The 26020-nt window shown below is 40.9% G+C and overlaps 2 protein-coding genes across 17 annotated transcripts in view; one reads left to right on the top strand and one right to left on the bottom strand.

The window, feature by feature from the left end:
• The first annotated feature begins 3801 nt into the window (after positions 1–3801).
• Positions 3802–26020, top strand: part of CCNH (cyclin H) — a 36132-nt gene continuing 13913 nt past the window's right edge. For 2 of the 14 annotated variants that reach the window (XR_014939887.1, XR_014939888.1), the window contains exons 1-9: positions 3802–3994; positions 4103–4225; positions 5693–5766; positions 6060–6270; positions 6545–6708; positions 8095–8165; positions 9302–9413; positions 10470–10533; positions 12075–12185. Coding sequence is in view for 3 of the 14 variants with exons in the window: in XM_015849746.3 (XP_015705232.1) it covers positions 3878–3994; positions 4103–4225; positions 5693–5766; positions 6060–6270; positions 6545–6708; positions 8095–8165; positions 9302–9413; positions 10470–10533; positions 12075–12110 (972 nt within the window). In the remaining 11 variants the exon portion in view is untranslated. Of the gene's footprint in view, positions 3995–4102; positions 4226–5692; positions 5767–6059; positions 6271–6544; positions 6709–8094; positions 8166–9301; positions 9414–9471; positions 9576–10469; positions 10534–12074; positions 12867–17594; positions 18474–26020 lie in introns of those variants that run through there. The other 12 variants (XR_004305520.2, XR_001552166.3, XR_014939890.1 and 9 more) reach the window with 12 other exon arrangements.
• The window catches only part of RASA1 (RAS p21 protein activator 1), a 50034-nt gene continuing 38732 nt past the window's right edge, over positions 14719–26020 (bottom strand). For 2 of the 3 annotated variants that reach the window (XM_015849743.3, XM_085530412.1), the window contains 8 exons: positions 25781–25923; positions 24852–24967; positions 23696–23782; positions 21942–22009; positions 19031–19119; positions 18332–18409; positions 17284–17418; positions 14719–16170 (listed from right to left, as the gene is read on the bottom strand). In XM_015849743.3, the coding sequence (XP_015705229.2) occupies positions 16087–16170; positions 17284–17418; positions 18332–18409; positions 19031–19119; positions 21942–22009; positions 23696–23782; positions 24852–24967; positions 25781–25923 (800 nt within the window). In that variant the 3' untranslated portion in view covers positions 14719–16086. The remainder of the gene's footprint in view (positions 16171–17283; positions 17419–18331; positions 18410–19030; positions 19120–21941; positions 22010–23695; positions 23783–24851; positions 24968–25780; positions 25924–26020) is intronic. The other variant, XR_014939886.1, reaches the window with a different exon arrangement.

Here is a 26020-nt window from a genome sequence, read left to right on the forward strand (position 1 = left end):
ATATCTCCTCCTTTTCCTCTTCCTGATTTTCTTGTAAATTCTCCTTCATTCCTGTCCACCTTTGATGCTCTGCAGTTACGTTAATGCACAGGGCTTTTTTTTTTTTTTCTTTTTTTTTTTTTTTTTCTATGATTAAACCAACTCTAACTGTTCATGTATTTCCTCTGTTTCTTCAATAGTAAACTGTAGATTTTTCTCGAATGTGTTTTGTAGAAATTTGGTTTGGCATTCCCCTCTTCTTGCTTCAGGAAATGCCTTTTCAAACATTCCCTCTTTGCTCTTCTGTCAGCTCTCTCCTGGTGCTTCTGTTGTCAGTTTAGGGATATCTCTTTGAGTGCTGCATCCCCAGGACATCACCTATGGGGAGTTGGTGCAGCTAAGATTCATGAATTCCTTTCAGATGGCTTAATGTGAAATAACACTCATGGCCCAGACATAAACACGTACTTTAATGGGAAATTGATGTAGAACAGCCCTCTCACAATTGTATCTACCTAAGTCGTGTGGTTTTGTGGAAATCACAGTAAGCCTTGAGTTACTTATCTCTTTGGGAAACCTTGTTTTAGCAACTTCAGGAGGAAAGTGTGAAAGAGGGAAAGGGGTGTGTGTGTGTGTGGGAATGGGGGGATTGGGGAGGGCGTGGAGAGAGATCACCAGTCCTGGATTCAGTGCCTGACCTGCCAGTGGGGGTGTCAGGTGTGGAGGGAAAGGACCTCCCCTAGACTTGTATGTGTCCTTATCTATAGGTCCCGTTATCTGGACTTTTGGAGCTTTCTCTTGTCCCCAGTTCCAGGACTGTTTGAGATACATATCCAATCAAGAGAAGTCACACCAGGCACTCTCCCTTGGCTTAAGAATCTCTCAGGGCTCAGTGCAGTCACTTGGGCTCATCCCTCACCCTGAAGTGAGCAATTTTCACTGGCAGTCACTGAGGGAACAAAGTTGCTCTTGTCATAAAAGAGGATAAAGTCTTCCCATCTCCCTATCCCTTCTCTTTTTCCCTTCCCATTTTTGGGATCAGGAGGCCCATGAGCCTACTGCCCAATGACACGTACACAGACTGATCTAGATAACTCCATGACAGTTTTTGGTGGAGAATATGGGCAAATGGTTCCAAGTTTACTGAGCGCCCCTCCAGGTGAAGGAAAACTGTCCCGCATTCTGTAGGAATGGGCCAAAGGAATGGAGAAGAAGGTGTTAGCAGTGTCAGTGGTGCCATACCATTTGGCTGCTTTTGACTCCAGCTCGTACTGGAGTTCTAACATGTCTGACACAGCAGCACTCAAGGGGATGTGACCTCATTCGGTCACTGTCAGCCTCCATTCTCCACTGGATTTACACACTGGCCAAATGGGGCTGTTAAAAGGTGAGTGAGTTTTGCTGATCACTCCCTGGTTCTCCAGCTGGAGAATCAACTCTTGAATGGGGAGCAAGGAATCCCTGTTGGTGCAGGGATAAGTGATATTTGCCTGTGCTAAATAAACACAAAATTACTGATGCCATCTTGGTTGTCCATGCTCATAAAACCTAAAGACAGTGTTCGAAAGGCTGAAAACCTGTGATGACAATGTGTCCAACACACATCTTGTTGGTTGGAAGTGGCTTTCTTGTCCTGTTGATGTAGTGCTCAGGATATTTTTCATTCTACAGTGCTTAAGAGTTCTTGTTTTAAAACAGCATTTCAAAGATATTTGGTTCCAAATAAATCTTTGCCAACATGCCACGATGGTGCTTTCCAAATATGAAGGCAGGTGCAATGAATGCAAAGGTCCAAATCCACAGTTTCTCCTCATTTTCAGTTTAGAAATCCTGTGACGATTGTTGACAATAATTTAATTATATACATCTGAGATGATGTACTGGGAGCGAATTAGGTGGGAATAAAGGATTTGAGAAGAAATTGAAATGAAGGGTCAAGAACATCAAGGCAGGGTTGTGAAAAGGAACAGAGATGGAAAAGCAAGAAACAAGGGACGGAAGCAGCAGCACTTAATGAATAATTAAGACCATGTCACTGAAGAAAGGGAAAAAATAGCAACTGCTCTCCTACATGAAAGCCAGGTTTGGATCTTGGTCCTCAGGCAAATCTTCCACAGACTTTTATACACAGATATTATGTGTATCAAAAGCAAGATATAATTCTCATTGCCAAGAGGGATTTCAGTTCTCACTGCTAAAATAATGTGATGCCCTTAATTTAAGAATAAACAAACATGTATGCCTTAGAACATTTCGTTTTCACTCCCATGATTTCTGATCTTTTGGAGACCATACAGTTAGTGTTCTTTTCAAACTGTACATTATAAAATGCAAATGGCTTTTTTTGAGACTTTAAAAAAAAAAAACACATTAAATTCAACGCTACTGATAAATTTGCAGTGGTAATTACTATGGTGAATATTAAAATAATACAGTAATAAATGTATTTATTTTTTCCTCTTTCAGGTTTTTAATCCTGTCCAAGAACAGAAGAGTAACTGCTTCTTTCTGTGGATGAATCACCACCACACTCCAGGCTAAATAACAAAAGCTAACATTTGAGGTTAGGCTTAAAAGGAAATTAACTAACTTCAGACTCAGTGGAAATATGGGAAAAATGAATTCTGTCTCTTTGAAATCACTATTGAATTATCACATTGAATTAAATTCAGTTTATATCTCCTTTAAAGAATCAGCATAATTCTTTTACATTCAGAGTCCACTGCATAGAACTTCAAATTTTTTTGTCATTAAAAACAAACAAACAAACAAAAAACAACAGCAAATACAAGGTTAATTTGCATCAACTTTAACAGAAGAATGAGAAAACTGAAGATAAATGGCATAGCCCTTGTAAGATGGTAGATCAAGAAAAGTGGTCATAGTTCCTAATTCCAGGTAAACTTAATTGCATTACAGGAAATACTTCTGTCATGAAAACTGGCAAAAAAAATCTCTTCTAGAGGTGGCATACATTTAGTTATGGCTTGAACATGGAAATAACATCCTCTTCTCTGGCTTGTAGATGACACAGTCTTTTTCCTACGTGATTGTAATAAGGGGCTTCCTTACTGTTGGCCTTCTTTGTTGCAAGCACACACTGCCAGATCATTTTTTCATCAGCCAGTACGCCCAAGTCCTTTTCCATTGGAATCAGGGGAGAACCATACGACTGGCAAAGTGGAAGGACTAGCTAACATGACAAGTTGTTAAATCACCTTCATAGGGAAATTAATGGAGAATATACATCAATCTTGCAGGGTACAATTTAGCAACAATGACACAAGTCCTGGCATTATATAGGAGAACAAGGTGGAAGAGGATCATTTATTCTGAAATATTTAATTGAAAAATACCGAAGATTGATTTCATTTGGCATAACGCAAATGATTCCTCACTCTTTCCCCCCCATACACATATCACCATTTGATGCTGATAGATTACATGGTTTCATAGCTACACTGATGAAAATGAAACTGAAATGATCATTCCAGCATACTTCAGAGCAGTGTTAAGGAGCTGCATTAGGAGGGGGTTGTCAGCGCTGAGCTCTGCCCTGTGTGACAGCGACAGGGCCAGAGGGAACGGTGAGAGAGGGCAGCTGGGGGTCAGGGACAGGCTTTGTGGTTATTAATAACAAATACATGAAAATGTAACAATGCCCGTGTATTTCTCACTCGCACCGCTCCCATTCCCTTCTCCCATCTGACGGCTGGACTGCGTGCCCTCATCCCCACACACAGCTACTACCACAGCCCTGCCCCGCCGCCATGTTTCCCCGCCCCCTTTGCTGCCGCGCTGGGCGTTGCGCTGTTCCGCCCCACAGCTCCAAGGGCTCCGCGGTGCCGGTTGCGCGCTGCCTGTCGCGCCGTGGCAGCCGGCTCGCGGCGGGGCAGCCATGTTCTACAGCAGCACGCAGCGGCGATTCTGGACCTTCCGCAGTGAGGAGGAGCTGGCGAGGAGCCGGGCCGAAGCCAACCGCAAATTTCGTAGCAAAGCTGTTGCCGGCGGGAAGGTGCGGAGCGGGGACGAGGGGGGAGCGGGCTGGACCGGCTCTGCGGGGCCTCAGGGGGAGAGGGGCGGCCCCAGGCCGGGTATCTTCAGGTCGGCGTCTTTCCCCCAGGTGCAGCAGGGTGAGTCCTTCCTGCTGGAGGCCCACGAGGAGCTGGCGATATGCAAGTACTACGAGAAGAGGCTGCTGGATTTTTGTGCCGTCTTCAAGCCTGCCATGCCGCGGTCTGTAGTGGTAAGCAGAAGCGTTCTGTCGCGAGGCGACCCCTGCTTCCTCACGGCTCTGCCGACCGGGAAAAGCGTGGTTCCCTCGGTGGTCCTGTAGGAGTTGAGCTCCGTAGGCCTGCTGGGTCCCTTCCAGCTTGGGGTGGGTGTTTGTAGAATCACATAGTGGTTTGGTTTGAAAGGACTTTCAAAGCCCACCCATTTCAATCCCTCTGCTGTGGGCAGGGCTGTCCCCCCAGCTCAGGCTGCCCAAGACCCCACCCAGCCTGGCCCTCAGCAGTGCCAGTGCCTCACCATTCACAGTTAAAAATTTCCCCGACTTCTAATTAAAATCTCACTCCTTCCAGTTTAAAACGACTCCCCCCTGCTCTGTCACTATTGGGCCATGTAAAAAGTTGGTTCTCCTGCTAGTGAGCTCCCTTCGGGTACTGGAATGGCACACTGGGGTCTCCCTGGAGCATTCTCCAGGCTGAGCGAGCCCAGCTTCAATCTGCCATTGTAGGAGAGATGTGTTCTGATCATCTCTATGCTCTCCCTCTGGACCCACACATCTTGAGTGTGTGACCCCAGTCCTGGGCTCTCACAAGGGCAGAGTTGACTGTGACAGGTATGTCTCTTTTGCTGCAGCTCTGGATACTGTTGGTCTTACAGGCTGAAAGTGCGTTGTGCTGGCTCAGTACCATTTAACTTCATTCTTTCCTCTTCCTTAGGCAGAGAGTAGAAACTAACCTAGAACTGAATTTATGATATAGTTTTTTCTTTGCGCAATGATGTGCATTTGAGTACAAAGCAAGCTATCTCAAGAGCCTGTATGGGCAATAATCTACAGAGCATATAAAAATGAGTTGTTCAGTGACTTTGCATGAGTGCATTGAGAGGGAGGGAAGAAGGAGGGCTTAGAGCTGAAGCAGGGAATTGAATTGTGCTTCACTTGTCAGCTTGTTCAGAAGCATCCCCCCAGAAGTCCCTCTTTTTGGCTGCTGTGGTGAATAGTAAAAAGGAGTGTCTTGTCTGTATGTGTTTTGGCCATGCACAGTCGGCTGCTGGTGCTATGAAACCCATCCTTATATTTGGGAATTGGCCCCTGTAAGGTGTGTGTGCGGAGTCAAGCTTCACTAATAAGTGGCTGGAAATGTGTGCTGATGGAGTTCACGTTAACTTGGAAACTTGGCAATAGTGGACTGAAGTATTTCATTTTAATATGAGATGAGATTGTCACGAAGGTATTCTAGACTATTCACATGCTGTCTTCTTAAAAATACATATAAAAATGACATAAAACTGCTATGGTATAAAGTTTTTGCGTGCATAAATGAATTAGACTTTAAATGACTTTAAGTGACGTGTTTGTGCATCTGGTGTGCTAATAGTACACATTCTGACTTTCTCTGTTTCATGATTTTTTTTTTAAATTATTGTTTCTTAATCCATTTTTACTTCAACGTTTAACTCTTTCCTTCTCTTTTTGAAAATCAAGGGAACGGCTTGCATGTATTTCAAACGTTTTTATCTCAATAACTCAGTGATGGAGTACCATCCTCGGATAATAATGTGAGTTTTCAACACATCATGAGTTTCTGTACCTATCAGAATAATAGAAGTACAACCTTATTTGCTAAGACACTAAATAAATAGGAAAGGAAATTGGAGACCTTAAATGCAAGTAGAGTGTGGTCAGTTTCCATTTCCACTTGGAAAAGTTTATTCTATTCTGAATATAGTACTTTAAAAATTTTTAAATAATAATAATAATAAATGTGCACAGAACTTTTGATAAGAGGATGGATGCTGCATGTATTAATTGTTTGCTTTTTTTTTTCTTTCTTTCTCCCAAACTACTCAAGGCTAACGTGTGCGTTTTTAGCCTGCAAAGTAGATGAGTTTAACGTGTCCAGTGCTCAGTTTGTTGGTAACCTTCGAGAAAGCCCTGTTGGACAAGAAAAAGCTCTTGAACAGATACTGGAATATGAACTACTGCTTATTCAGCAGTTGAACTTCCATCTTATTGTACACAATCCATACAGGCCATTTGAGGGAATTTTAATTGATTTGAAGGTAATGCTGTTTTATCTGCTATGTACTTCATATGTTAATGCAGTATAAATATGGATTTTATGTTTTTGTTTCTGCACTCATAAAGATGTAGATTCTAAAGTGATAGGCAGATGATTTCTGAAAGGAGGTGTTTTTTTGTTGTGGTCTTTAAATCTTATTTTTGGGATGATATGGCTTGTTACCTTTCTGCTTTACAGAAAATTGTTAAGTTTTGTGTGTTGAGCTCACAGACTGTAACAGGAATAGCTACTTAACTTTCCTAAATATTTCCTAGACTCGGTACCCATTGATAGAAAATCCTGAAGTTTTAAGGAAAACGGCTGATGACTTCCTCAGTCGAGTGGCTCTGACAGATGCGTATCTCCTCTTCACGCCCTCACAGATAGCTCTCGCTGCTATACTAGCTAGCGCTTCAAGAGCAGGAATTAATATAGAAAGGTAGTCTTTTCATTTTCTTTAAAGAGTTTTATTTGTGTCTTGTGTAAAGTTGTTTTGCTCTGGATAATTTTGGCTAATAAAATACGTATTTGTTTCAGAGTTAACAATCTGCTGCATTTTCTAAGTGCTCTTCGAAACTAAAGCAGTAGTGATAACTTTCTCTTTTTCCCTTGTGGAAAGCAGGAGTTAAAGAGTTAGTTGATGTCTGGAGTTCATATTCCTTTGAATTATTTTTGCATCTTCCTAAGTGACAGCTTTGACTGATTAGAGCAGACTGGGGTTTTCAGATCAATCTTGAAGATTGGAGAAAATAAGCTAGAAATGAGATAGGAGTATGAACTATATAAAGAATCATTGAAAGAAAAAAATAAGGTTTTTAAGATTTCTGAGATGTCTAAAATTCTGGGGTCAAATTGTATTTTGAACTGATGGCTGCTAGGAATGAAAAAACTATTAGTGCTGTACTTGAGCTTTGGATTTCCATGGAAATAGGCTAACCTTGAGGCACTGTTCTTCCCAGTGGTCTGCAAAACTATGATGAAATGCTTTGATATCATTGCTGAAAGACGTCATTTATTTTGCTTAATGAATGAAGTGACTTTTTTTTTTTTAATGAAATATAATTACACTGATTGTATTTGGACTTTTATAAACACATGATGTGGACTGTGTTTTGCTGCAGTCACAAGGGCTGATAATAAAGTAAAACAATTCTGTTTAAATAACTTCTTTTCCACCTGCCCTGAACAAATGACAGGTTAGGGTTAGGACAGAGTTTTAGAGGTTTGAAAATCCCTTCCTCCCTTCACTGGAATGTGATAAGTACTTCTGTGATAGGGTTCTTCTGCTGTCTTATGTCTCTTACTAAAAGGAAGTTTGTATCTGAGAGGAGAGTTGCACACAGGCTCTGTGAGTGAGCACGTAAGATTTGTTTTCAGTGGTCAAGCTGACTGCCAGGGGAAGCAGTCCCATCTCGCAAGCTTTCCTGTCAGCTGGTTTGCATAAAGAATGCTCTTCTGTAGTGTCTGCTGTGCCAGCAGTCATACTGTGCATAATGTGACAGCGCTGTGATACTTCATAGAATGTTAAGCTCTAGTTGATTTAACTCAGTAAGGCTTTATTTGCAGATGCTTAGTTCTGCAGTGTCAGGACCTTTAATTCTTTTTGTGGTTAGGAAATACTTTTGTCGAGTTCTTAGAAGAAGAAGAATACTTTTTTTTTTTTATCACTTTATAGCACTTGTGCAACAGGAGCGTTTTCATCAAGTCTAATTGTATAGCTTTAGCAGATAGTCAATAAAATGTATTATTTGTGTTTTCTAATGCTAGCTGTTACAGATTATTACAGCAATTTGTTTTGAGTTTATTCTTCTGTTTTACTCGACAGTTATTTATCAGAGTGTTTTATGCTGAAAGACAACAGAACATTCTTGTCCAAACTACTGGACGGCATGAAAAGTAAGTAAATATTTTAAAAGGTATATATGAAAAAAAGTATACTCTGAAAAGGGGAAAAACAAACAACCCGTCACCTTTTTTACTTAAAACTTTTTCTGTTTGAAAAAGGTTTTATTCTCATAAAGACTTGCAGAAGGCAGTTGAAACGTTGGTAATAGAGGGAACTTCCTGCTTGGTGGATGCAGGGGGGAAAGACACTGAGAGTCACCTTTGATGTGATATAACAAATAAAATTAAAATAACCTGATGATTCTCAAATCATTTATGTTGTAGTGAATTGTTAGCAACTGATTTACATTTAAAAGCGAGAAGTCTGTTTTGGGCTCTAGGTAATGTTTTCCTTTAAGTCTGGGTGAGCAGCTTTTTTCTATTCACTGACAGCATATAGCTTTTGGCAGAGGCCTGCAGATAACTGTTTCTACCACTAGAGGATGACTTGTTAGCAGGTGATAAGTGATCTGCCAGGATTTATAACTCACTTTATTTTGTAGCCATAAAGGTAGTTCAAAAGATGCTTAGGTTTGCTAATGCAAAACAAGGCAAGTATATTGAATAAAACACCAGCAGTGGAAGCATGGTTTCGTTTAGTTAGGGCAATGGAAGTATAGTGCAATGATTATTACCTTTTCACATTAAATGAGAAGGTTGGAGTATGGAATTTTAAGTAAGTAATCACCTCTCTTAATGTTCTAAGCTAACACATGTATTTAGAATGGGAGAGTGTTAATATTTGAAAATAAAAATCCAGCCCATTGACTAGGCTGTTATCAGTCGTGAATGCAAGTCACCGAGGTCTGCAGTTCAAATTGAATTTATAAAACTTGAGGTGATTCCCCCTCACCCTGCTAGCAAACAATCTTCTTGTGTCTTAGTAAAATGCAGGAGAAGCTTTCAGTTTCAGCTGTTGGTAATACTTGCCTCATAGCCTCTTGAAGTCCGTTTTAGAAAATAAGTAATGGTGTTTTCAAAATCTAGCAGAAGCATAAGGGAAAGAAGATGAAACAATATTTGAAGCTTAGATACAAGGGATAAGGGATAAAAGTAGCTGCACTACTGATTGATACTGACCTTGTGTAGTTCACTGGGTAAAACAGGAATTACCTAATTTGCTTAGAGCTATTTTGTTGCTGTGGCAGGCATGAAAAATCTTATAAAGAAGTACGAACTTCCAAGACCTGAAGAGGTTGCAGCTCTGAAACAGAAGTTAGAGAAATGTCACAGCTCAGAACTTTCACTTAATAATAATGTGTAAGTAAATACTACTCTGTAATGTGATAAATTCCCTCGTGTTGTTTTTTTTTTTTAGTGCTGTGGAAGCATTAATTACCTCTGGTCTTGCAGTGAATGAAAATGAAAATATGTCAGCATAACTTAAGAATGTCGGTTCAAACTCTTGGTTCTCTGGTTCAGGTAGTTAAATGCTGCCTAAATACTTTCCGTGATGATTTGCATTGCAGGCTCTAATGGTGCTTATTTTTTAACACAAAACTGGAATCCCAAATGGCTTCTAAATATGGACACTTGATTTCATATTGTCTTGAGGGTCACGGTCTTCAGAATTACGTGATTAAAACAAATTCTGCAAAGAGTTAATGCTTTCTAAAGAATAATGTTGCAGGCAAAGGACTTGCTAACATTTTCTATCTGCTCTTTTCATTTTAGTACCCTCCGTGAATTTCCAGTAGGATGTTATTTATTATTATTTTTTAATGTTGTCACGGGTTACCTAGATTTACCTGTGTCAGGGGCAGCCGCCCCATAGAACCCCTGGCCCGAAAGGGAGGGGAAAAGGGGAATGGGAAAAGAAAACAGCAGCAGCAATCTAAGGAGGAAAACTTATTTTACTAAATACGATATCGGAGTACAAGATTACACAATATAATATAATATAATTGAGGCTAATAAATTGAACAAAACAGAGAGAGAGTCCCCAAAAACCGAGAGGCTTACTGTGAACTCTAGGTGACACAGCTGGAACGCTTCCCACTCTCTGAGAGAGAGAGAGCTCCAGCCTGGGAGTGAGATTATGTATGTCCTCCTCCCGTGACTTATCTCTGGCCATGAAATCCTCTGGGATACATAGTTCTCTTCTGAGAGCTGAGTATTTTGGACGTTGTTATTCTACGGAACTCGAGTATTAACCTTTTAATGATCCATACTGCACATGATGTTACGATGTGAAATACTGACAGCAACATTACAAAACCGTGACAAATTTGTTCATAAACTAATCTAAAATACTGTGGCCAGACCATTAGTCTGACTCAAAAAGTAACTGAAGCTTCTTGTTTTTTCCTGTTTGAGGCTTAGGAAGAAGAGGAAAATTAGTGAAGAAGATGAAAACTCCAAGAAGCCTAAACTGGATGAGGTCAGTTAATGTTCTGTACAAGTAATTACTTTTCTGCTCAGTAATAACTGACAAAACTGACACACTGTTGAGACAAACTCCTTCATCTCATTACAAAAGTTGCTCAGAATATTTTTCAAGTTAGTTTTAGCATCTAATGTAAATCTCCCTTCTTTATTTGTAAACCATTTCCACTTGTCCTATTGCTACCAGACCATTTAAAGTCTGTCTCCCTCATGATTATGAACTCATTTGAAGTACTGGAAAGCCATGATGAGATTTCTCCCGAGTCGTATTTTCTTAAGGCTTGGCATGCCTATCTCACTCAGCCTGTCTTCATGGGAGAGGTGCTCCAGCCTTTCCTGTGCTCAGGGCCCCAGGCCAGCACATGGCACTCCAGATGAGTAGGCCATTCCAGTGGCCTTCTGTGATGGGAGTGATGTCATGAATAGGTAAAGGGCAACTGATGTCTTCTACCTGCACTTCTGGAAAGTCTGATGTTGTCTCGTGGTGCATTCTTATTTCTAAATTGGAAAGATACAGATTTGGAAGGTGGACTGTTGGATGGATAAAGAATTTGTTGGGTACATTTGGATGTGAGGGACAGGATGTCTCAGGAGCAAAGGCAAGGAAACTATGCACTTAGAGTAGCACAGAGGGTGATGGGTTGTATTCACTGTACACATAGGCATCCATTTTAGATAACCCCTGTAAGCAGGAAGCAGAAACTCACTAAGCGAGTGCACTCACTTTACTTTCTGACCCTTAAGAGATGGCAAGGGGCAGAAAGGAGAGAGAAGGAACGTGCTGATGGTAGATTCAATGGGTAGTGCCAGCAGGGTATCCCCTGCTTCAAGGTGCACTTCTCTCCTCCACTGCAGCTGCTCTCCTGCTTTTATTCTTCTCAGGGTTTTCTTTTTTCCACCTGCAGGCTGTGCCTGTGTGGCCAAGAGTGATACAGAGCACAGGTGGAATACAGAGCAGTTACAAGCAGGGCATGCAGGCTCTTGCTTTTTACACTTGCACAGCTAATAGTGGTGACTATGTTGAAAAATAGTGTTTTTTATCAGTATTTTCTCTGCCAAATAGCATTATTGTGCTCTTTGTATCTTTTGTATTTCCTTGGGAGTAAGTGGGAGGCATTGTTTTCATAGCGGCAGACGTACATTTGGTGTGGGACTTGAAGGAACTTGTATTTCTAGTTGGAGCTTGGTCTTACGTGTTAACTAAGAATGACAGTGCTTCTTGCTGGTTGTCAGGAGCAAGAAGGGCACTGTCAATCATTAATGTGTTTCTTTTCTACCCCTATATTTTGGAACAAATGCATTCCTCTCAAGTACATGAAGCACGTGTTTTGAAATCAGTTTAAGCTTACTGTGTAAGTCATTTACATGCAGTAGACACAGTGTGGAGATCAATGTGTTGGTTGTATTACTTGAACTCTCCTTAAGCAGCATATGTAAAAGATAATACTGCTACTATATGCAGTGCTGCCACATGCACAGTTCTGTATTGCTTGGTCACCTTACTGTAAAATGACAAGGTTGATTTCCTTCCCTTAGGAAGAATGGACTGATGAAGATGTTGTGGATTTGTGAAGCCTATTCCTGTGCTTACTGTTCTGTGGCACACTTGAACCTGCCTGTAGAAGATTCTGTAGGCTGAAGCATGAGGTATTTTTATATGGTTTTTAATTTCCTCAAAATAAAACATTTATTTGAAGGTTTAGTTGATTGTAGCTCAAGTTTTGGTTTAGCAGCGCCTTCAGATGCAACTTAAGAACAGGGTTACAGCACAGCAGTACATTATGTCCATTCTGGCGTTTAGCAAAGTGGTTAAATACAAGTGCAATGCAGATCTGCTAATAAATTCTGAAGTACTTGAGAGCAAGATCTGCTGCTGTGCTCTGCCCAGGCTTGTCACTGAAACTGCTACGAGAACATAACCTTGCTCATAACATCTCGTTGTGTTTGAGAAGCTCTTCCCAAGTGTACTAAGGGGCTGCAGGCAAATTACTTATCATACTAGAAGTTATGTTCATGGTTTTGTGACTTGTCTCCTGCTCTGTTTCCTCTTCCTGTAGCTTTGCTCTCAGACCAGCTTGCTGTGACAAACCCTGTTTGGGGCACCCTAGGAGAATAATTTAAAAGATCTTCCGGAGTAGTTAGTTACATTGTTTCTAAATTTAGGCGGAACTATTTCCTTTTAATATGTTGCTTCAGAACACGTGCAGCTCAGAATACATTGAGCTGAATGTAGCTCTGGGTTTTTCCTAGCTTTGTGTTCATCATAGTTTGTTTATTTTTTTTTTTTATTTTTTAAATTCATATAAACAGATGCAAATCTGTTCATCAGAGCTGTGTTGTGTTTTTTTTCTTTGTTAAGCTGCGTTATGCTGCTAATACCCAGCCAAGCACATTTAAAAGACTTCCCACTCAAGGCAGAATGATATTTCATTCTTTGGTAACAGTGCCAAAGCTGTTCTTCTTTCCTGACTGTGCAGCCTATCATAGCTTCACCTCAGAGGGCCTGACCATTAACACACTACCTAGCAACTAAAGGAAAAGTGATTTAACTGAAACACCTTTTATTGTGCCATCCTTACTATGTTCTGAGCTGGCTTGTACCCTGCTAGCAGAGCATTTAGAAAAAGGAAAAAGTTACAAACTGGTCCTGTGACTTCTGTGTTCTGATTAATCACCTTACTGCGTTACATAAGCAGGAAAGCCTAATAATGAAGGAAACTTATTTTAAGTAAGTTATTCCTTAACTTTTCCTCTGACATGCAATTTAAAATTTGGACTTGAGCAGACCAACAGACCAGCCAGGTATTTTATGGAAGGGGATCTAAAAAAAGAACTCTTTAATACCATATTCTTGCTAACAGATTGATATCATTATTAGTCTGTAGCAAGAGTGTGCTTTTATCTCTGCCTTTTACTTCTACCTATAGTGTATATCCACACAATCACTAAGGTTGGAAAAGATCTCTAAGATCATCTGGTCCCAGTTACGCATTTCTGAACTACAGGGATGTGGTTCAGGGATGGGGATTCCCAGTGCTTGCCTAGGCAGCCATGACCCCTCGTCCTGACAAAACCTTTTCCTGACATCCAGCCCTAACCTTCCCTGACACAACCTGACGCAGTCACTAGTTATGTGGGATAAGAGGCTGATTCCCACCTTGCTACAGCCTCTTTTCAGGGAGTTGTGGGAAGAAGTGTGGTCTCCCCTGCTGCACCTCCTCCAGGCTAAATGTTCCTAGTTTCTTCAACTACTCCATGTAAGGCTTGGTGCTCTTGCCCCTTACCAGAGTTGTTGCCTTTTCTTGGGCACATTCATTGCTTCTGTGTCCTTCTTTAGTGAGGGGCCCAAAAATGAGGGCTGAGTATAGGTAACACTCCTAGCTACCTCCTAGCTGCAATACTTCTGATGCAAGCCAGTATGCTGCTGGTCCTTTTGGCTGCGAGGGCACACAACTGGCTGTCAGCACTGCCATATTCTTTTCCACTCTACAGCTTTCCAGCCGCTTTGCCCCAAGCCTGTGGCTTTGCATGGGGATGTTGTGACCAAAGTGCAGGACCTGACACTTGGTCTTGTTGAACCTTGTACAGCTGGCCACAGCCCATCAATCCAGCCTGTCCATGTCCCTGTATAGGGACTTCCCTCCAAGTTGGTGTCATCTGCAAGCATATCAAGGATGTGCTCAAACCCTTGTTCAGGTCATCTATAAAGATTTTAAACAGGACAGGCCCCAGTTCTGACCCCTGGGGAACAACCGCTCATGACTGATCGCTGTGCTGGATTTAACTCAGCTCCATTCACCACCACTCTCTGGGCCTGGCCATCCAGCCAATTCTTTGTGAGGCACAGGGTGCATCTGTCCAGGCCATGGGCTGCCAGCTTCTGCAGGAGAATACTGTGGGAAACAGTGCTAGAGGCTTTGCTGAAGTCTGGGCAGAATCCATCAGCAGCCTTCCCCTCATTCACCAGGTGGGTCACCTGGTCATAGCAAGTGATCAGGTTTGGTGAGCAGGACCTGCTTTTCATGAACCCATGCTGGCTGGGCCTGATCCCCTTCTCGTCCCACACATGCTGTGTGATGGCAGTCAAGGTTGTCTGCTCTGAGGTTAGGCTGACAGGCAGCTGGAAATCAAGTGGATATTTTGAGAACGTGTAAGGAAGTATCACAGCAGAGACTCAGAGTGAAAGTAAAAGCAAAATGTTTAATAGACAAGAAACACCGTATAATATCTTAACAGCCGCATTCATGTTACACAAGAGTTATTTGTGTGATTCTCTCATTAGTCTTGCCCGTGAATCTCAGCATCCTTTTACACCTTATCAGATCAGTCCCAAGAATTGTTGTGAATGAGGATGCAGAAACAAGGTCTGAACTGACTGCATATTTTACTCCTAAGCAAGTGGAACAAAACAAATAAATACATGTAACAAATCCATTTTCTTGCCTCATGGCTCAGAGGTACATACTAAATATTTTTCCCCTTCCTTACTCCTAGCGTCTCTCTGTACTGCATACCAGCATGGTAGTACTGCTCTGGGGGTTCATACTGAACTCTTAAGGTGACACTGCAGAATTGGAGTGGCAGTGCACTTCAAAGTATAATCACGTATGCAGACAGGAGAAAGAAATCCCAGAGCAGCCAAAGTTAGCCAGTTTTCATAGAGTTGGTCTGCAGCTTGATTTATTTTAAAAACTTACTTTTCATGTATAAAAATAAGATTCGTGGTAGACTTACAGTACACAAAAGACCAACCAATACATATTTTATAAAATGGTTTAATGAATGCATGCATGTCTGATACAATGATCAATAAATTTACTTAATTCAAATTATTTACTGTTGTAAACATTTTACAAAAGCGTTGTGATTTATCTGGATATACAGTCCTTGATGGAAGAACTATTTCAGACTGAATCAGTGGCACATCAAAAAATAAAGCTGACAAGATCCATTCTGCATATTCTCTTTTCAACATGATTCCAGCAAGAGAAACAGCATGGTATAAAAGTGTACAGTAAAGATTGTTCCTACCATAACATCAAACTCTGGAAACCGTAAATAACAAGTTAAAGTGGTTGAAACAGTCAGAAGTCATAATTATTGTAACCAGTCAGAAATTACAGTAAGAAATGTTATCCAGTTATATGTAGCTGTCAAGGCAAAACATTTCTTTACTTGTCAGTTGATACTCCAACAAGACAGCGAAACTTTGGCAATTAGAGGTGTTGAAAGTAGTTTTCAAAGTTCAAGACACAGTCACAGCATTTTCTTTGCAGAAGGTGAACTGTACACCAAGGCTCAGAGGTTGTGAAAACTGTTTCCAAGTGGAAAAAAAAAAAAAGTGCAAACGTCCTGCACAGATATAGCTTAAAAAGCTGCTGGTACAATCATTCACCAACAGAATCTTTGTTTTCTTTTTGCATAGTTCACACATCACTGGGAATGTGACAGGGTGTGCTATTTTTGGCAAGAGCAAGAAGAAAGTGATACTGGTGTGAGTTGCCGTGTCGGGCATGCTGGATCCATGCAGAATTCGGGTAGAGGGCTGCTACCTGATGTTGTTAGACACTGAATACTGATTTTGTTTCTGTTGAAGCAGTTCTGTGATAGCCAACAGCTTCTTAAGAACGTGCTGTAGAAGAATCGGTACAACAGTAAATGTTAGCAACTAGGAAAAAAGGCCTGGACGTGCGTTTTCAACAGCTCCGATTCCCTAGTTTATAAGGCATTATTTAACAAATGGAACTTGGAAGCAACACTGAAATTTAACAGAGCAAGCGCCGATCTTTGTTGCTTTCTGGTTTAACATAGGCTAAGAAAACGCACTGACAACATACTGCTGGGTGTCCAGAATTTTTCTTTCTTCCCCCCACTATGGTAGAACTGCTGTAACTAAAATAGGGTGACCACAAATCATTAGGGCACTGATAAGAAAAAAAATGGAAAAAAAAAAGCAAAATAATTTTGCCAGTAGAAGAAACCTATGAGGATACTTTTGTCCTCTGATTTTGAAGTTATTTTTTTTGCACTGCAGAAACAGACCTGCATGCCCCATCACGTTGTACATTAGATGTTTATGAAGATCTACTTCTTTTTAACACATAGTGTTCCATGAGAGGCTTTGCAAACAAACAATACTTGTTTGTACGAGCACATGAATTTAGTACTGAAAACTTCTGTGCTGCTTATCTCAAGTCTACAGAAGAAGGAGTAGCTCCAAATTACTTAGTTTTACAAAGCAATTTGTTACAAGTTAGTCTCTAAGTTTAGCTACTTATAGTAGCCCTGCTTAACAGCTGGACAGTCCCGTAATAGTTTATAGTGGGTTTGACAGAAAAGTTTGCCATGTTTCTTTATTGATCTACTAGAAAACTGGGAAGCAGAAATAAGGTAGCGTTAGAAAGCTGAGGAAAGCAAATTCCATTCAGCTGAAAACAGTGAAGACCATTAAACCAACAGCCCATAGAACCTGTCATGAATTTTGCGGACTTAGGCTTCCTCCAGAAATTAACAGCTTTCTCCATAACTGAAAAAACATCTTTGTTTTTATTTGCATGAAGAAGCAGCTCATAACTACCAACTGTTTGGGCTTTATAGCTAAGAAACTCCTGGTGATGAGCACGTTTTGAGATGTTTATCAGGTATAATGCTCTCTGGAAGTGCTAAAAAAGAACCCCGACGCTGCAGAGTACCTTTAGATACGCTATTTGTACCTGTGATTTGATGGTTAACCTTCCTAACTTACCTGCATTACACCTCGCTCGTTACTGAGTGTCCGAAGTTCATCTGAGTGTGCCACGCAGATCTCATGCAGGGCTGCCAGGTCACGGGATAGATCAGTTCGAGAGTGCTCTGTAGTGTCTGGAAGCTCAGGGACATTCTTAACAAAAGCAGTGAGAGAAGATTTAAGCACGGTGAATACTCAGGTGTACGGGACATTATACTACCGCTGTACAGATCTGTCAACTCAATTGTTTTATACTGCAAGGAAATATGGCAACATTATGTCTCCTGAGCTAATTCTTCAGCCCATGTTATCTATTTCTTCCTCTTCAGGATGATCAATTTCTATGCCTGCTAGAAGAGCTCTTAATAAAAAAATCTGGTGTTGCTACACTACCACTGAGTGAAGAAGTAAACTTCTCAGGATAGAGAGTCGACCTCCCAGTAAACAAGGAGAGAAATCCATCTATTAAGTGCCCTTTTCAATTTAAATAAGAGAACATCAGCGGCAAAAAACAGAGCAAAGTGTGTAATATCAAGTCACAGACTCGTTAAACCAATCAATCATAGAACAGTAACTCTGTGTTTTAGTTACATTAATCCACCCTTTAGTCTCAAGCCGATTGTTTTGACCTCATACAAACTCATTTGAAGAAAACTGATGCATCATTTTATACAGAAACTACAGGTGAACTAGAAGAGGTGACATGGCAACCTACCACTGCCAGAGAGCCAGGGATGAAAACGCGCTGTTGAATCTTATCGAACTATTCTAAGATGTCTTTTAAGTCACTTTAAATGCACCAAACAGATTTCACAGCAATACAGCAGCTCATGTTTGAGGCTGCAATAACCAATAAAATCTAATGATGTTTGATGGTTTTAGTTTGGTGTGACCGGACACCAATCCGCAGTTTTTACAGATACAGAAGACAAACTGAATTCAGTAACAAGCATTAAGAGTCATCTGGGAACTGGCAGATTTTTGAGCCAGTCCATAAGGAGGGCAAACAAGTTCTCATTTATGGTGTGCCACGTAACTTGCCATGAAGGACTTGTTAACCACTTACCCCGAGTTCATCTAAGAACATGATCATGCGGTGTTTGTTGCTCTTGATGAACGGATTCACCCCTTCCATGTACGGCTCCTAGCAATTTTAAAATGTTTTCATTAAATTATTTATACATTCATTAAACATGTTCATAAAAATACGTATACATACACAGCACTCAGCTATACTGAAACCTGAGTGCATTAACGATATGTAGGGTCGTGCTGCTTAGCGAGTAAAATGCAGTGACTGCCCGTCATGTTCCAGCCTGCCTGTGTGTGTGTGTGAGCCTGTGAAGACATGCTTTTCTTCCAGACCAAGAAGACCCAGCAAGCCAACCGGCTGGATGCCCCTGGTCCGCACCAACCTCAGGGCTTAAGTCTTGACTGACCTCAGTCTGAAAATGAATTATGATATACAGAGATGTCTGCTGAGTTCCCTGTGTTCTCATAGCATTGGTACATAGAGGCATCACACATTAAGATGGGTTTGTAGATCACTTCCTCCCCAAACAGTACGGCCTCCCTCCCCATGTTGGCTGTACTGCTACTGCTCTGCCTTCAGGTCAGCACCCTGCTCAGCTCCAGACAAAGACAGAAAGCACTTTGAGAACCAGGCCTCCATGTTGATATAGACACACAGGCCAGGTGTCAGGCTCTGCTTAAGGAAATGCCAACAACACAATTCCAGGTTGTTGTGTGTGTGTATAATATTCACCTTAGCTCCAAATTCAACCAGATTTGCTAAGTTCTGCACAGACTTGGCGACCAGCGTCAGTGTTCTTGCAGCAGTAGGGGAAGGAGAATCTGATGGGAACACAAAGTGCAGTTACCAGCTATTGCACACAGAACCAACACCAGCCAGAAGAAAATAAAGCTTTTCTGCAGCTTGTGTTTTTAATAGAATTAAATGTTTAAAATGCTACAACTTAGCAGTATGTGGAAAATGGCACCTGGTGAGGTAAAACCGACACTGCTTTAGTAATCATGTCCGCAAAAATAAATGTTAATGCGTGGCTTTCCTTTATTTTCACACTGCCAAACAATCTTCAGTATAACAGGAGTTATGTGAAATAAGAACCATTTCAGTAAGATGAAATAGGATTACTTGTTAAAATATAAAGAAGAGCTCACACTTCTCCATATTTGTGTAAACCTACCTAAGCGGTCCCTTAAACATCATTCAAGTTATACTTGCAGTTACAAGCACCAGGAACACAGAATAAGCAGGGCATGCTATCCTGGCTTGTATTTCCATTGAACTACACTTCCTTACTGCACTCAATACTGGACTTCACACTGCACATTAACCTCACAGTCAGCTAAAACTTCCTTTTTCAAGGAGGGACAGAACCAGGTGCATCTCTGCTTTCCCCCACAGTACAGGAAGCAGCCTTGTCAGAAGCCAGGATTCAGTTCTTTCAGACCTGGCATATAAATAGAAAATCCCGCAGCTCCCTGTAAGTTCAGTACATACTGTTTGCTTGCACCTTTTTCTCTGTCTTTCAGCCTTCCCACTCATTAACCCAGCAACTCACTGAAAATAAGTTCTGTTTTTCTCCTGTGTAGCTGAAGTTCAGATTGAGCCACTGACTGAGCAACCAATACCCATTGCTGATAGTATCTAGTAGTGTTAGTGCTGGGGATCTTCAGAACCTTGCAATCCAGAACATCAAGTTTGCTGAACCAGCATAAACATGTATGTTATGTCAAACAACTCCAGTATGTTTGGAGCACAGATTCTCTCAGTTCAGTTACAGAGGGTACATGTGTGACTCGCTGCTGAACTGAACTGCAGCCTTACACTCAGCCTTCGGGATGCTTTTGTCTCATTACGGGAAGCTGAGGTATGTTGGATGACCTGCTCCCAAAGAAGGAGCCTCCCCCAACACATTTTCCCCCCCATCCCAGCACCCCTAACAGCTGCAGCCATGTCTGCGAGTTTACCTTAGCAACAGCAGAGAATATTAGCTGAACTTACACAATGGACATTAAGACAAGCTTAAAAGGAGTTACACATTTTGATACTTCCAGTTTGATAGAGCCCTTCTTATTTAGTGTATCTTAGAGCATAAAAGAGAAAACATGCTGTACTGTCTGAAAAATTAAAGAGAAAACTTCCCTGTATCATTTCTGATATCCCCTTGTTTCCAAATCAGCATTTTAATAGTAAAATCAGGGAAGGAGGAAGAGCCATGCCTCATGCAAGCTATGTGTCCCTTGCTCTGGTGTCATCTTTGCCAGAATATACAGTAACAAATGTGAGGTACAAGACATGCAAACATTTAGAAACCGAGTTTTAGTAAAATAATTTTCCCTTCAGCATTTGATACCTTTCCTTCACTTCCTACACAAGGAATACAGCTAAACTTCAATTGTAATTCCCCTCAATGCATCCTTTTGTCTAAAACATACTCATTCATAACGCTGTTCCATCTTAAACATCCCACCTACATCTCTAAGTTAAAAATGCCCACAAACATTTCTAGGTGACTTCAACAGAAGCTTCACTACAGGAACGTTCCCATGGCAGCTGTGTCAGATGTGGTCCCTGGTGTGTGCCAGCATCTCAGTTTCTCCCTAAGAGCTGGCTGGGAAAACGTTATCTGATGCTGGCCAGCGCTGCCACGGACCAGTTTTGCAATCCTGCTCTTGCAAACAAGAACATTCCCTTGCCATCACTGTAGTTAGTTCTAAAGACATATCCTGGCAGCAGAAATCCAGGTTAACTAAAATGCAGTGAGAATATTCACTTGAGCAAGTTCATGAGAACGCTCCTATTTATGGCTTGCAAGTCAAATGAGATTACTTTCTCAAGCCCACACATCCCACCTTTTCTAAATGCTACCCACCCCTCTCACCTTTAAATTTCCTATGTGAAACTACTGCACTTAACGAGTGAAAGTAAAGACTTTACAGTGTCTGGCAGCTATCTAAGCAGCAGATTCAAACCAGAAAATCACTCTTGAATAACTGAGTGCCCGCAGGTGTCTGAGGCCCTGCAGACAAACTTCCACAGCATCCCAGAATTAGCAAGGCTGGAAAAAATCTCCAAGATCATCCAGTCCAACCTATCACCGATTTTGCCCACTAAACATGGTTCAGGGTTCCTGAACACCTCCGGAGTGGTGACTCCACCATCTCCCTGTGCAGCCCATTCCAGTGTTTGACCACACTCTCTGAGAACTGTTTTCTAATACTGAGCCTGAATCTCTCCTAGTACAACTTGAGCCCATTTCCTCTAGTCCTACTGTTACATGGGATTAGATGCTAACCCCCCACCTCTCCACAAACTCCCTTCATGTTGCTGCAGAGAGCAATAGGGGTCCTCCAAGCTTCCTCTTATCCAGGCTGAACATCCCCAGCTCCATGAGCCGCTCCTCATACAGCCTGTGCTCCAGACCCCTCACCAGCTTTGTTGCTCTTCTCTGAACACACTCCAGGGCCTCAATGTCTTTCTTGCAGCGAGGGGCCCAAAACTGAGCACAGTACTTGAGATGCAGCCTCACCAGTGCTGAGTACAGACTCCATACAGCTGAAAAGCTTCCTAACTTGCTATGTTAGACACTGAAGTAAATTCATGCCTATTAGTATGCAACACATGAAATCGATCTGAAGCATATAATCACCTGAGATGATATTAAACATCCTCGGGTTCAGGATAGCGGGACAAATCAGTCGAAGAAAAACAAAGCCACTGAAATTGAAAGAAATTTGCATTTTGTTTAATAGTAATATTAACGTAAAACTGTGTAATCTTTAATAGTTCAGGATAACGTGGCAATCTTTTGAGACAAACAACAATGAATCAGCCTGCGCTCTGTGAATGGTAAGGGCTGCAGGAGTCCAAGGGCAGAAGGAAATGTCTCTTTTGGCAGCAACACAGTCTCCAATCAGCTTAAGCAGATCCAAATCCTGATGATGGTATGATGCAGCAGCAGGAAGAATGTCATATGATTTACTGTGTTCCTTTAATTGCTGCCACTTAGAAAGCTGAACTAATTCAAGATATACTCAAAGCAACTTCCAATTATGATAAGAAAAAATCTAATTTTCTTCAAAAGCAGAAATAAAAAAATTCCAGCTCATGTCAACCTCAATTCTTATTAACTGCTACAAGAGGAAGTTACATAAAGACCAGCTAAGGTGATTTACATCATCCTTCACTTCACTTGGACCAGCAGACTGTTTTTCACTGTAACAATAACAAAGCCTTAACAGATAAAGGAGGGAGGGGGGTGTCACATAGCCTTGCTCGCTGCTGAGTGCAGAGTAACTAACATTCATGTTACTTGGAAATGACGTGTGGGTTATTGGTAAGGTTAACATTCCTTATGTCCAAGACATCTGAATTCTAATAAACACTCGTAAGGAAGTTTATTTTTCCTCCAAGAGCCAACAGTCTTGGACCTCAGTGGAGCAAAACAAAAAAAGGTCTGTGGTGGAATATGAAGTCATAAGGAAGTATGCAATCCTGAATCATGGAGTACAGATCAGTCTCTAAGTGTCTGTCTAGCACTGAAGACCTGTGAGGGATGAATCCTGCTAATATAGAACACCTGGGGCTTCCTACTCTGTTCACCCTGCGTTAATGAGTCACTACCGACATGAAAATCAGGTGGAAAAGGCTATGTTTTCTGAATGAGGTAGCTGGTAAACTACCCAGATATCTAAAAATTGGTGCTGTAAAACAATCTCCTTCAAAAAAAGGCTGCAGCATTCTAATGAGAGGCTGCAACTATCCACTTGTGAGGACAAGGTCACGAGAAAAAGAGATTCAGTATTTACAGCATTTAGTGAAGGCCTCTGGGAAACTTGGAATGCATGCGGCATTCACCTAAGGAAAGCCATGTGGTTCTCTGGAGCTTAGTAAGAAGAGAAAGATGTCACATTTCCTGAGCTATACAACCCTGCGTGTATATATATGACAGCCCTTCAGAATAAGATGGGTTCTCCTCACGTCTTCTCAGGTGGTGTATGACAGGATCACAATCTCCAGAAGATGCTACTTTCTACAGGTATCACAAAAGCTAAACATTGCTTTGTGAGAGGCTTTCTTCCCCCAGCATGAAAATGGGGATCATTATTTTAGTTGTAAAACTTCACATAATGCAAGTGAACTTGAAGTCAAAGCTATTAAGTAAAGCCACCCTGACCTCTGTACTACAACATCTTATTCTGGAAATGCTGTATGAATGTGAATCTTGCAAGCTCATAATCCTTAATTGGGATATCATGCCTCAGTATCATAACTACCTTTGGCATTGTGATCTATATAAGTATTAAATAGTTTTGTCACAGAGGAAGATGAATTAAACACACTGGAGCTTGTTAGAGATAAGACTTCAAAAGATTGCTTTTAACACAGTGACACACAACTTACCTAACAACTCTGGTTCTCATGGTTGTATTAGCAGGCCACTTGTTCTGAACAGACTTCTGCAAGCACCCATAAATATACCTCAAGGTCCTGTAAAAATGGTGGCTAATTACTCATAAAGAACCAAAAAAACCTAGTCAGAAAGGATCATGTCCAACTGCCTGATGCAGAAATACTATCAATTCCAAGCCTGTAATTTACACACTTAAATTCAGATTAACTAAGAATTTTTAAGTTTATGTATTTGTAAAAACTCCATTTATAACTGTTCATTAAAAAGTACGTATATATAATCTGGGAAAACATTTTCAATGACATATAATTTGATAAGTGTAGGTGGTAACATTAGATGCGCAATTAATGTTCCATAACCACCTATGTTTATTAAAAGGGGACAAATTTGATGTTTTCATTGTTTACTTTTGCTCCTTTTAACTCAGTAGCAACTTTTCTTTCCACAAGTTCAGTGTCTGAGCAACCACAAAATTTATCCTCTCCAGAACAAACCGTGGTGCTTTTCATGTGTTGGGAACTGCATCACATGAATTAAAAGGAACACAACTTTAAACCCTACCAGAAAACAAACATTTCTGTTATCTACAATTTAAAGAGTTTGTTCACTTTAAAAGCAAACGATACAGCAAAAGAACTGTTAGTGCCATCAACTTCTTATTAGATGGTTCAGATCTAAAATAAGAACACAGAAGTTGCACTGGCACTTAAAGAAAAAAAAAAAAGGAAAGAAATGAGCTTCTGCACTTCCTTGATAGAAATAACCACAGCATTATGGCACCACTACTCTCTGCTTACATTTTAAATGTACTGACAATAATTCTGTCTCTCTTCCCCAGAAGAGGAATTATAAGGACTTGTTAATTTAAAAACATCCTCTGTCCTCTTTCAGGACAGAAGACACTGATTATTTTTAAGCTTCTTTCCCTGAAAAGCAAGAAGCTTTTTTAAAAGGCGCCATTTATGCCTGAAAATGTTGTTTTTAGATCCCTCTGTATTCCACTGTACAAATAATACTGAAGACCCAACTGATTCTCACTCTTGTGACTGAGTAGCAGAAGATGAACCCATAAAAATACCACTTTAAGGTTCAATGTAAATCACATAAGCAGGAACGTTCAAACAAACCAGACAAGTGCCAACTTACGGAGGCAGAATCTCTGCAGCCATGAAAATTTTCTCCACCAATTCTGAAAGTATACTGAGTAGATGTGCCAAATTAGTGTTTACATCTTCATTCTTTTCTAGTTTCGAAGGATTTAACTAAAAAGAGAAAATGGTTACGTTTCCTCTCAGGTTCCTACCAGAACAACACAGTGTCATAGTATTACACAACAAGAACTTCTACAAAGTAAATTATAAATTCTGCTACAGTAGAGATCTCAGACTCCTACAGAACTCCCACTTCTGCTTCAATGGTTACCCAGGAAATCAGAATAAGCAGTGGTTCCAGTATATTATGCCTTTAATATTCCAAGACATTCCACACTACCCATTCACATGACCCTTTCATATCATTGAATTCAAAATTCTGAGGACTCCCATCCTTTCCACAATGAAGATGCAGCAGAACACAGAAGTTATGGGAATCATGTTAAAAACAAAACAAAACAACAAAAAAACAATTCCCACCCAGCCCTACCCTGAAACCTCCCCCAAAAAAGCAGCAGGATCAGTAGGAAGCATCAGGGGGGTTAAAGTCAGAACTAAAGTTCAAAACTTGACCTGTATGACACCTTGAGCTTACTGGAAGTTATTCAGGTCATGCTGCTCAGCAACTGCTGCAGCACAGCCCATGTTAGATACAGAACAAATACCTAACTTGAAAATTTTGAGTTTAAAAGTGCAGCACTTCAAAACTGGTACCATGAATATGTCATACCAATGGGTCATGGCAACATCTAGAAAAAAAATCAATGAATTCAGATCCTGTATTAATCACATGAATGAAGCTTTGTTCTGAGAGATAAATCACTGTCTCTAAAGGCAATGTTTAATCCAAATATGAAATGCAACAGCTAGTAGATAACTGTCTCAACAAACCAGGAAGTTCAAAAGCATAGTTCAAGGTATCACCTCACAGGACTGCTTGCTCTCCATTATTTTTAATATCGAGTCTTTCAGTGCATGGTGAACAAAACGTGTTGCTGTGGCTTTCATATACTGCTCCATAAGCGTACTTGCTAACGTGGTAGCTCGAAACAAGGTAGTAGCTTCATCTGAGAGAAAAAACAAAGAGCGAATTGAAGGGATGAGAAAGACAATAAAGAGCACAGGAAAGAACTGCTGCATTTCTGTTTCAGTATATGTTGTAAA

Source organism: Coturnix japonica, chromosome Z (assembly GCF_054131305.1).
Source record: "Coturnix japonica strain WE chromosome Z, WE-NBRP24, whole genome shotgun sequence".
Classification (NCBI taxonomy): Eukaryota; Metazoa; Chordata; class Aves; order Galliformes; family Phasianidae; genus Coturnix; species Coturnix japonica.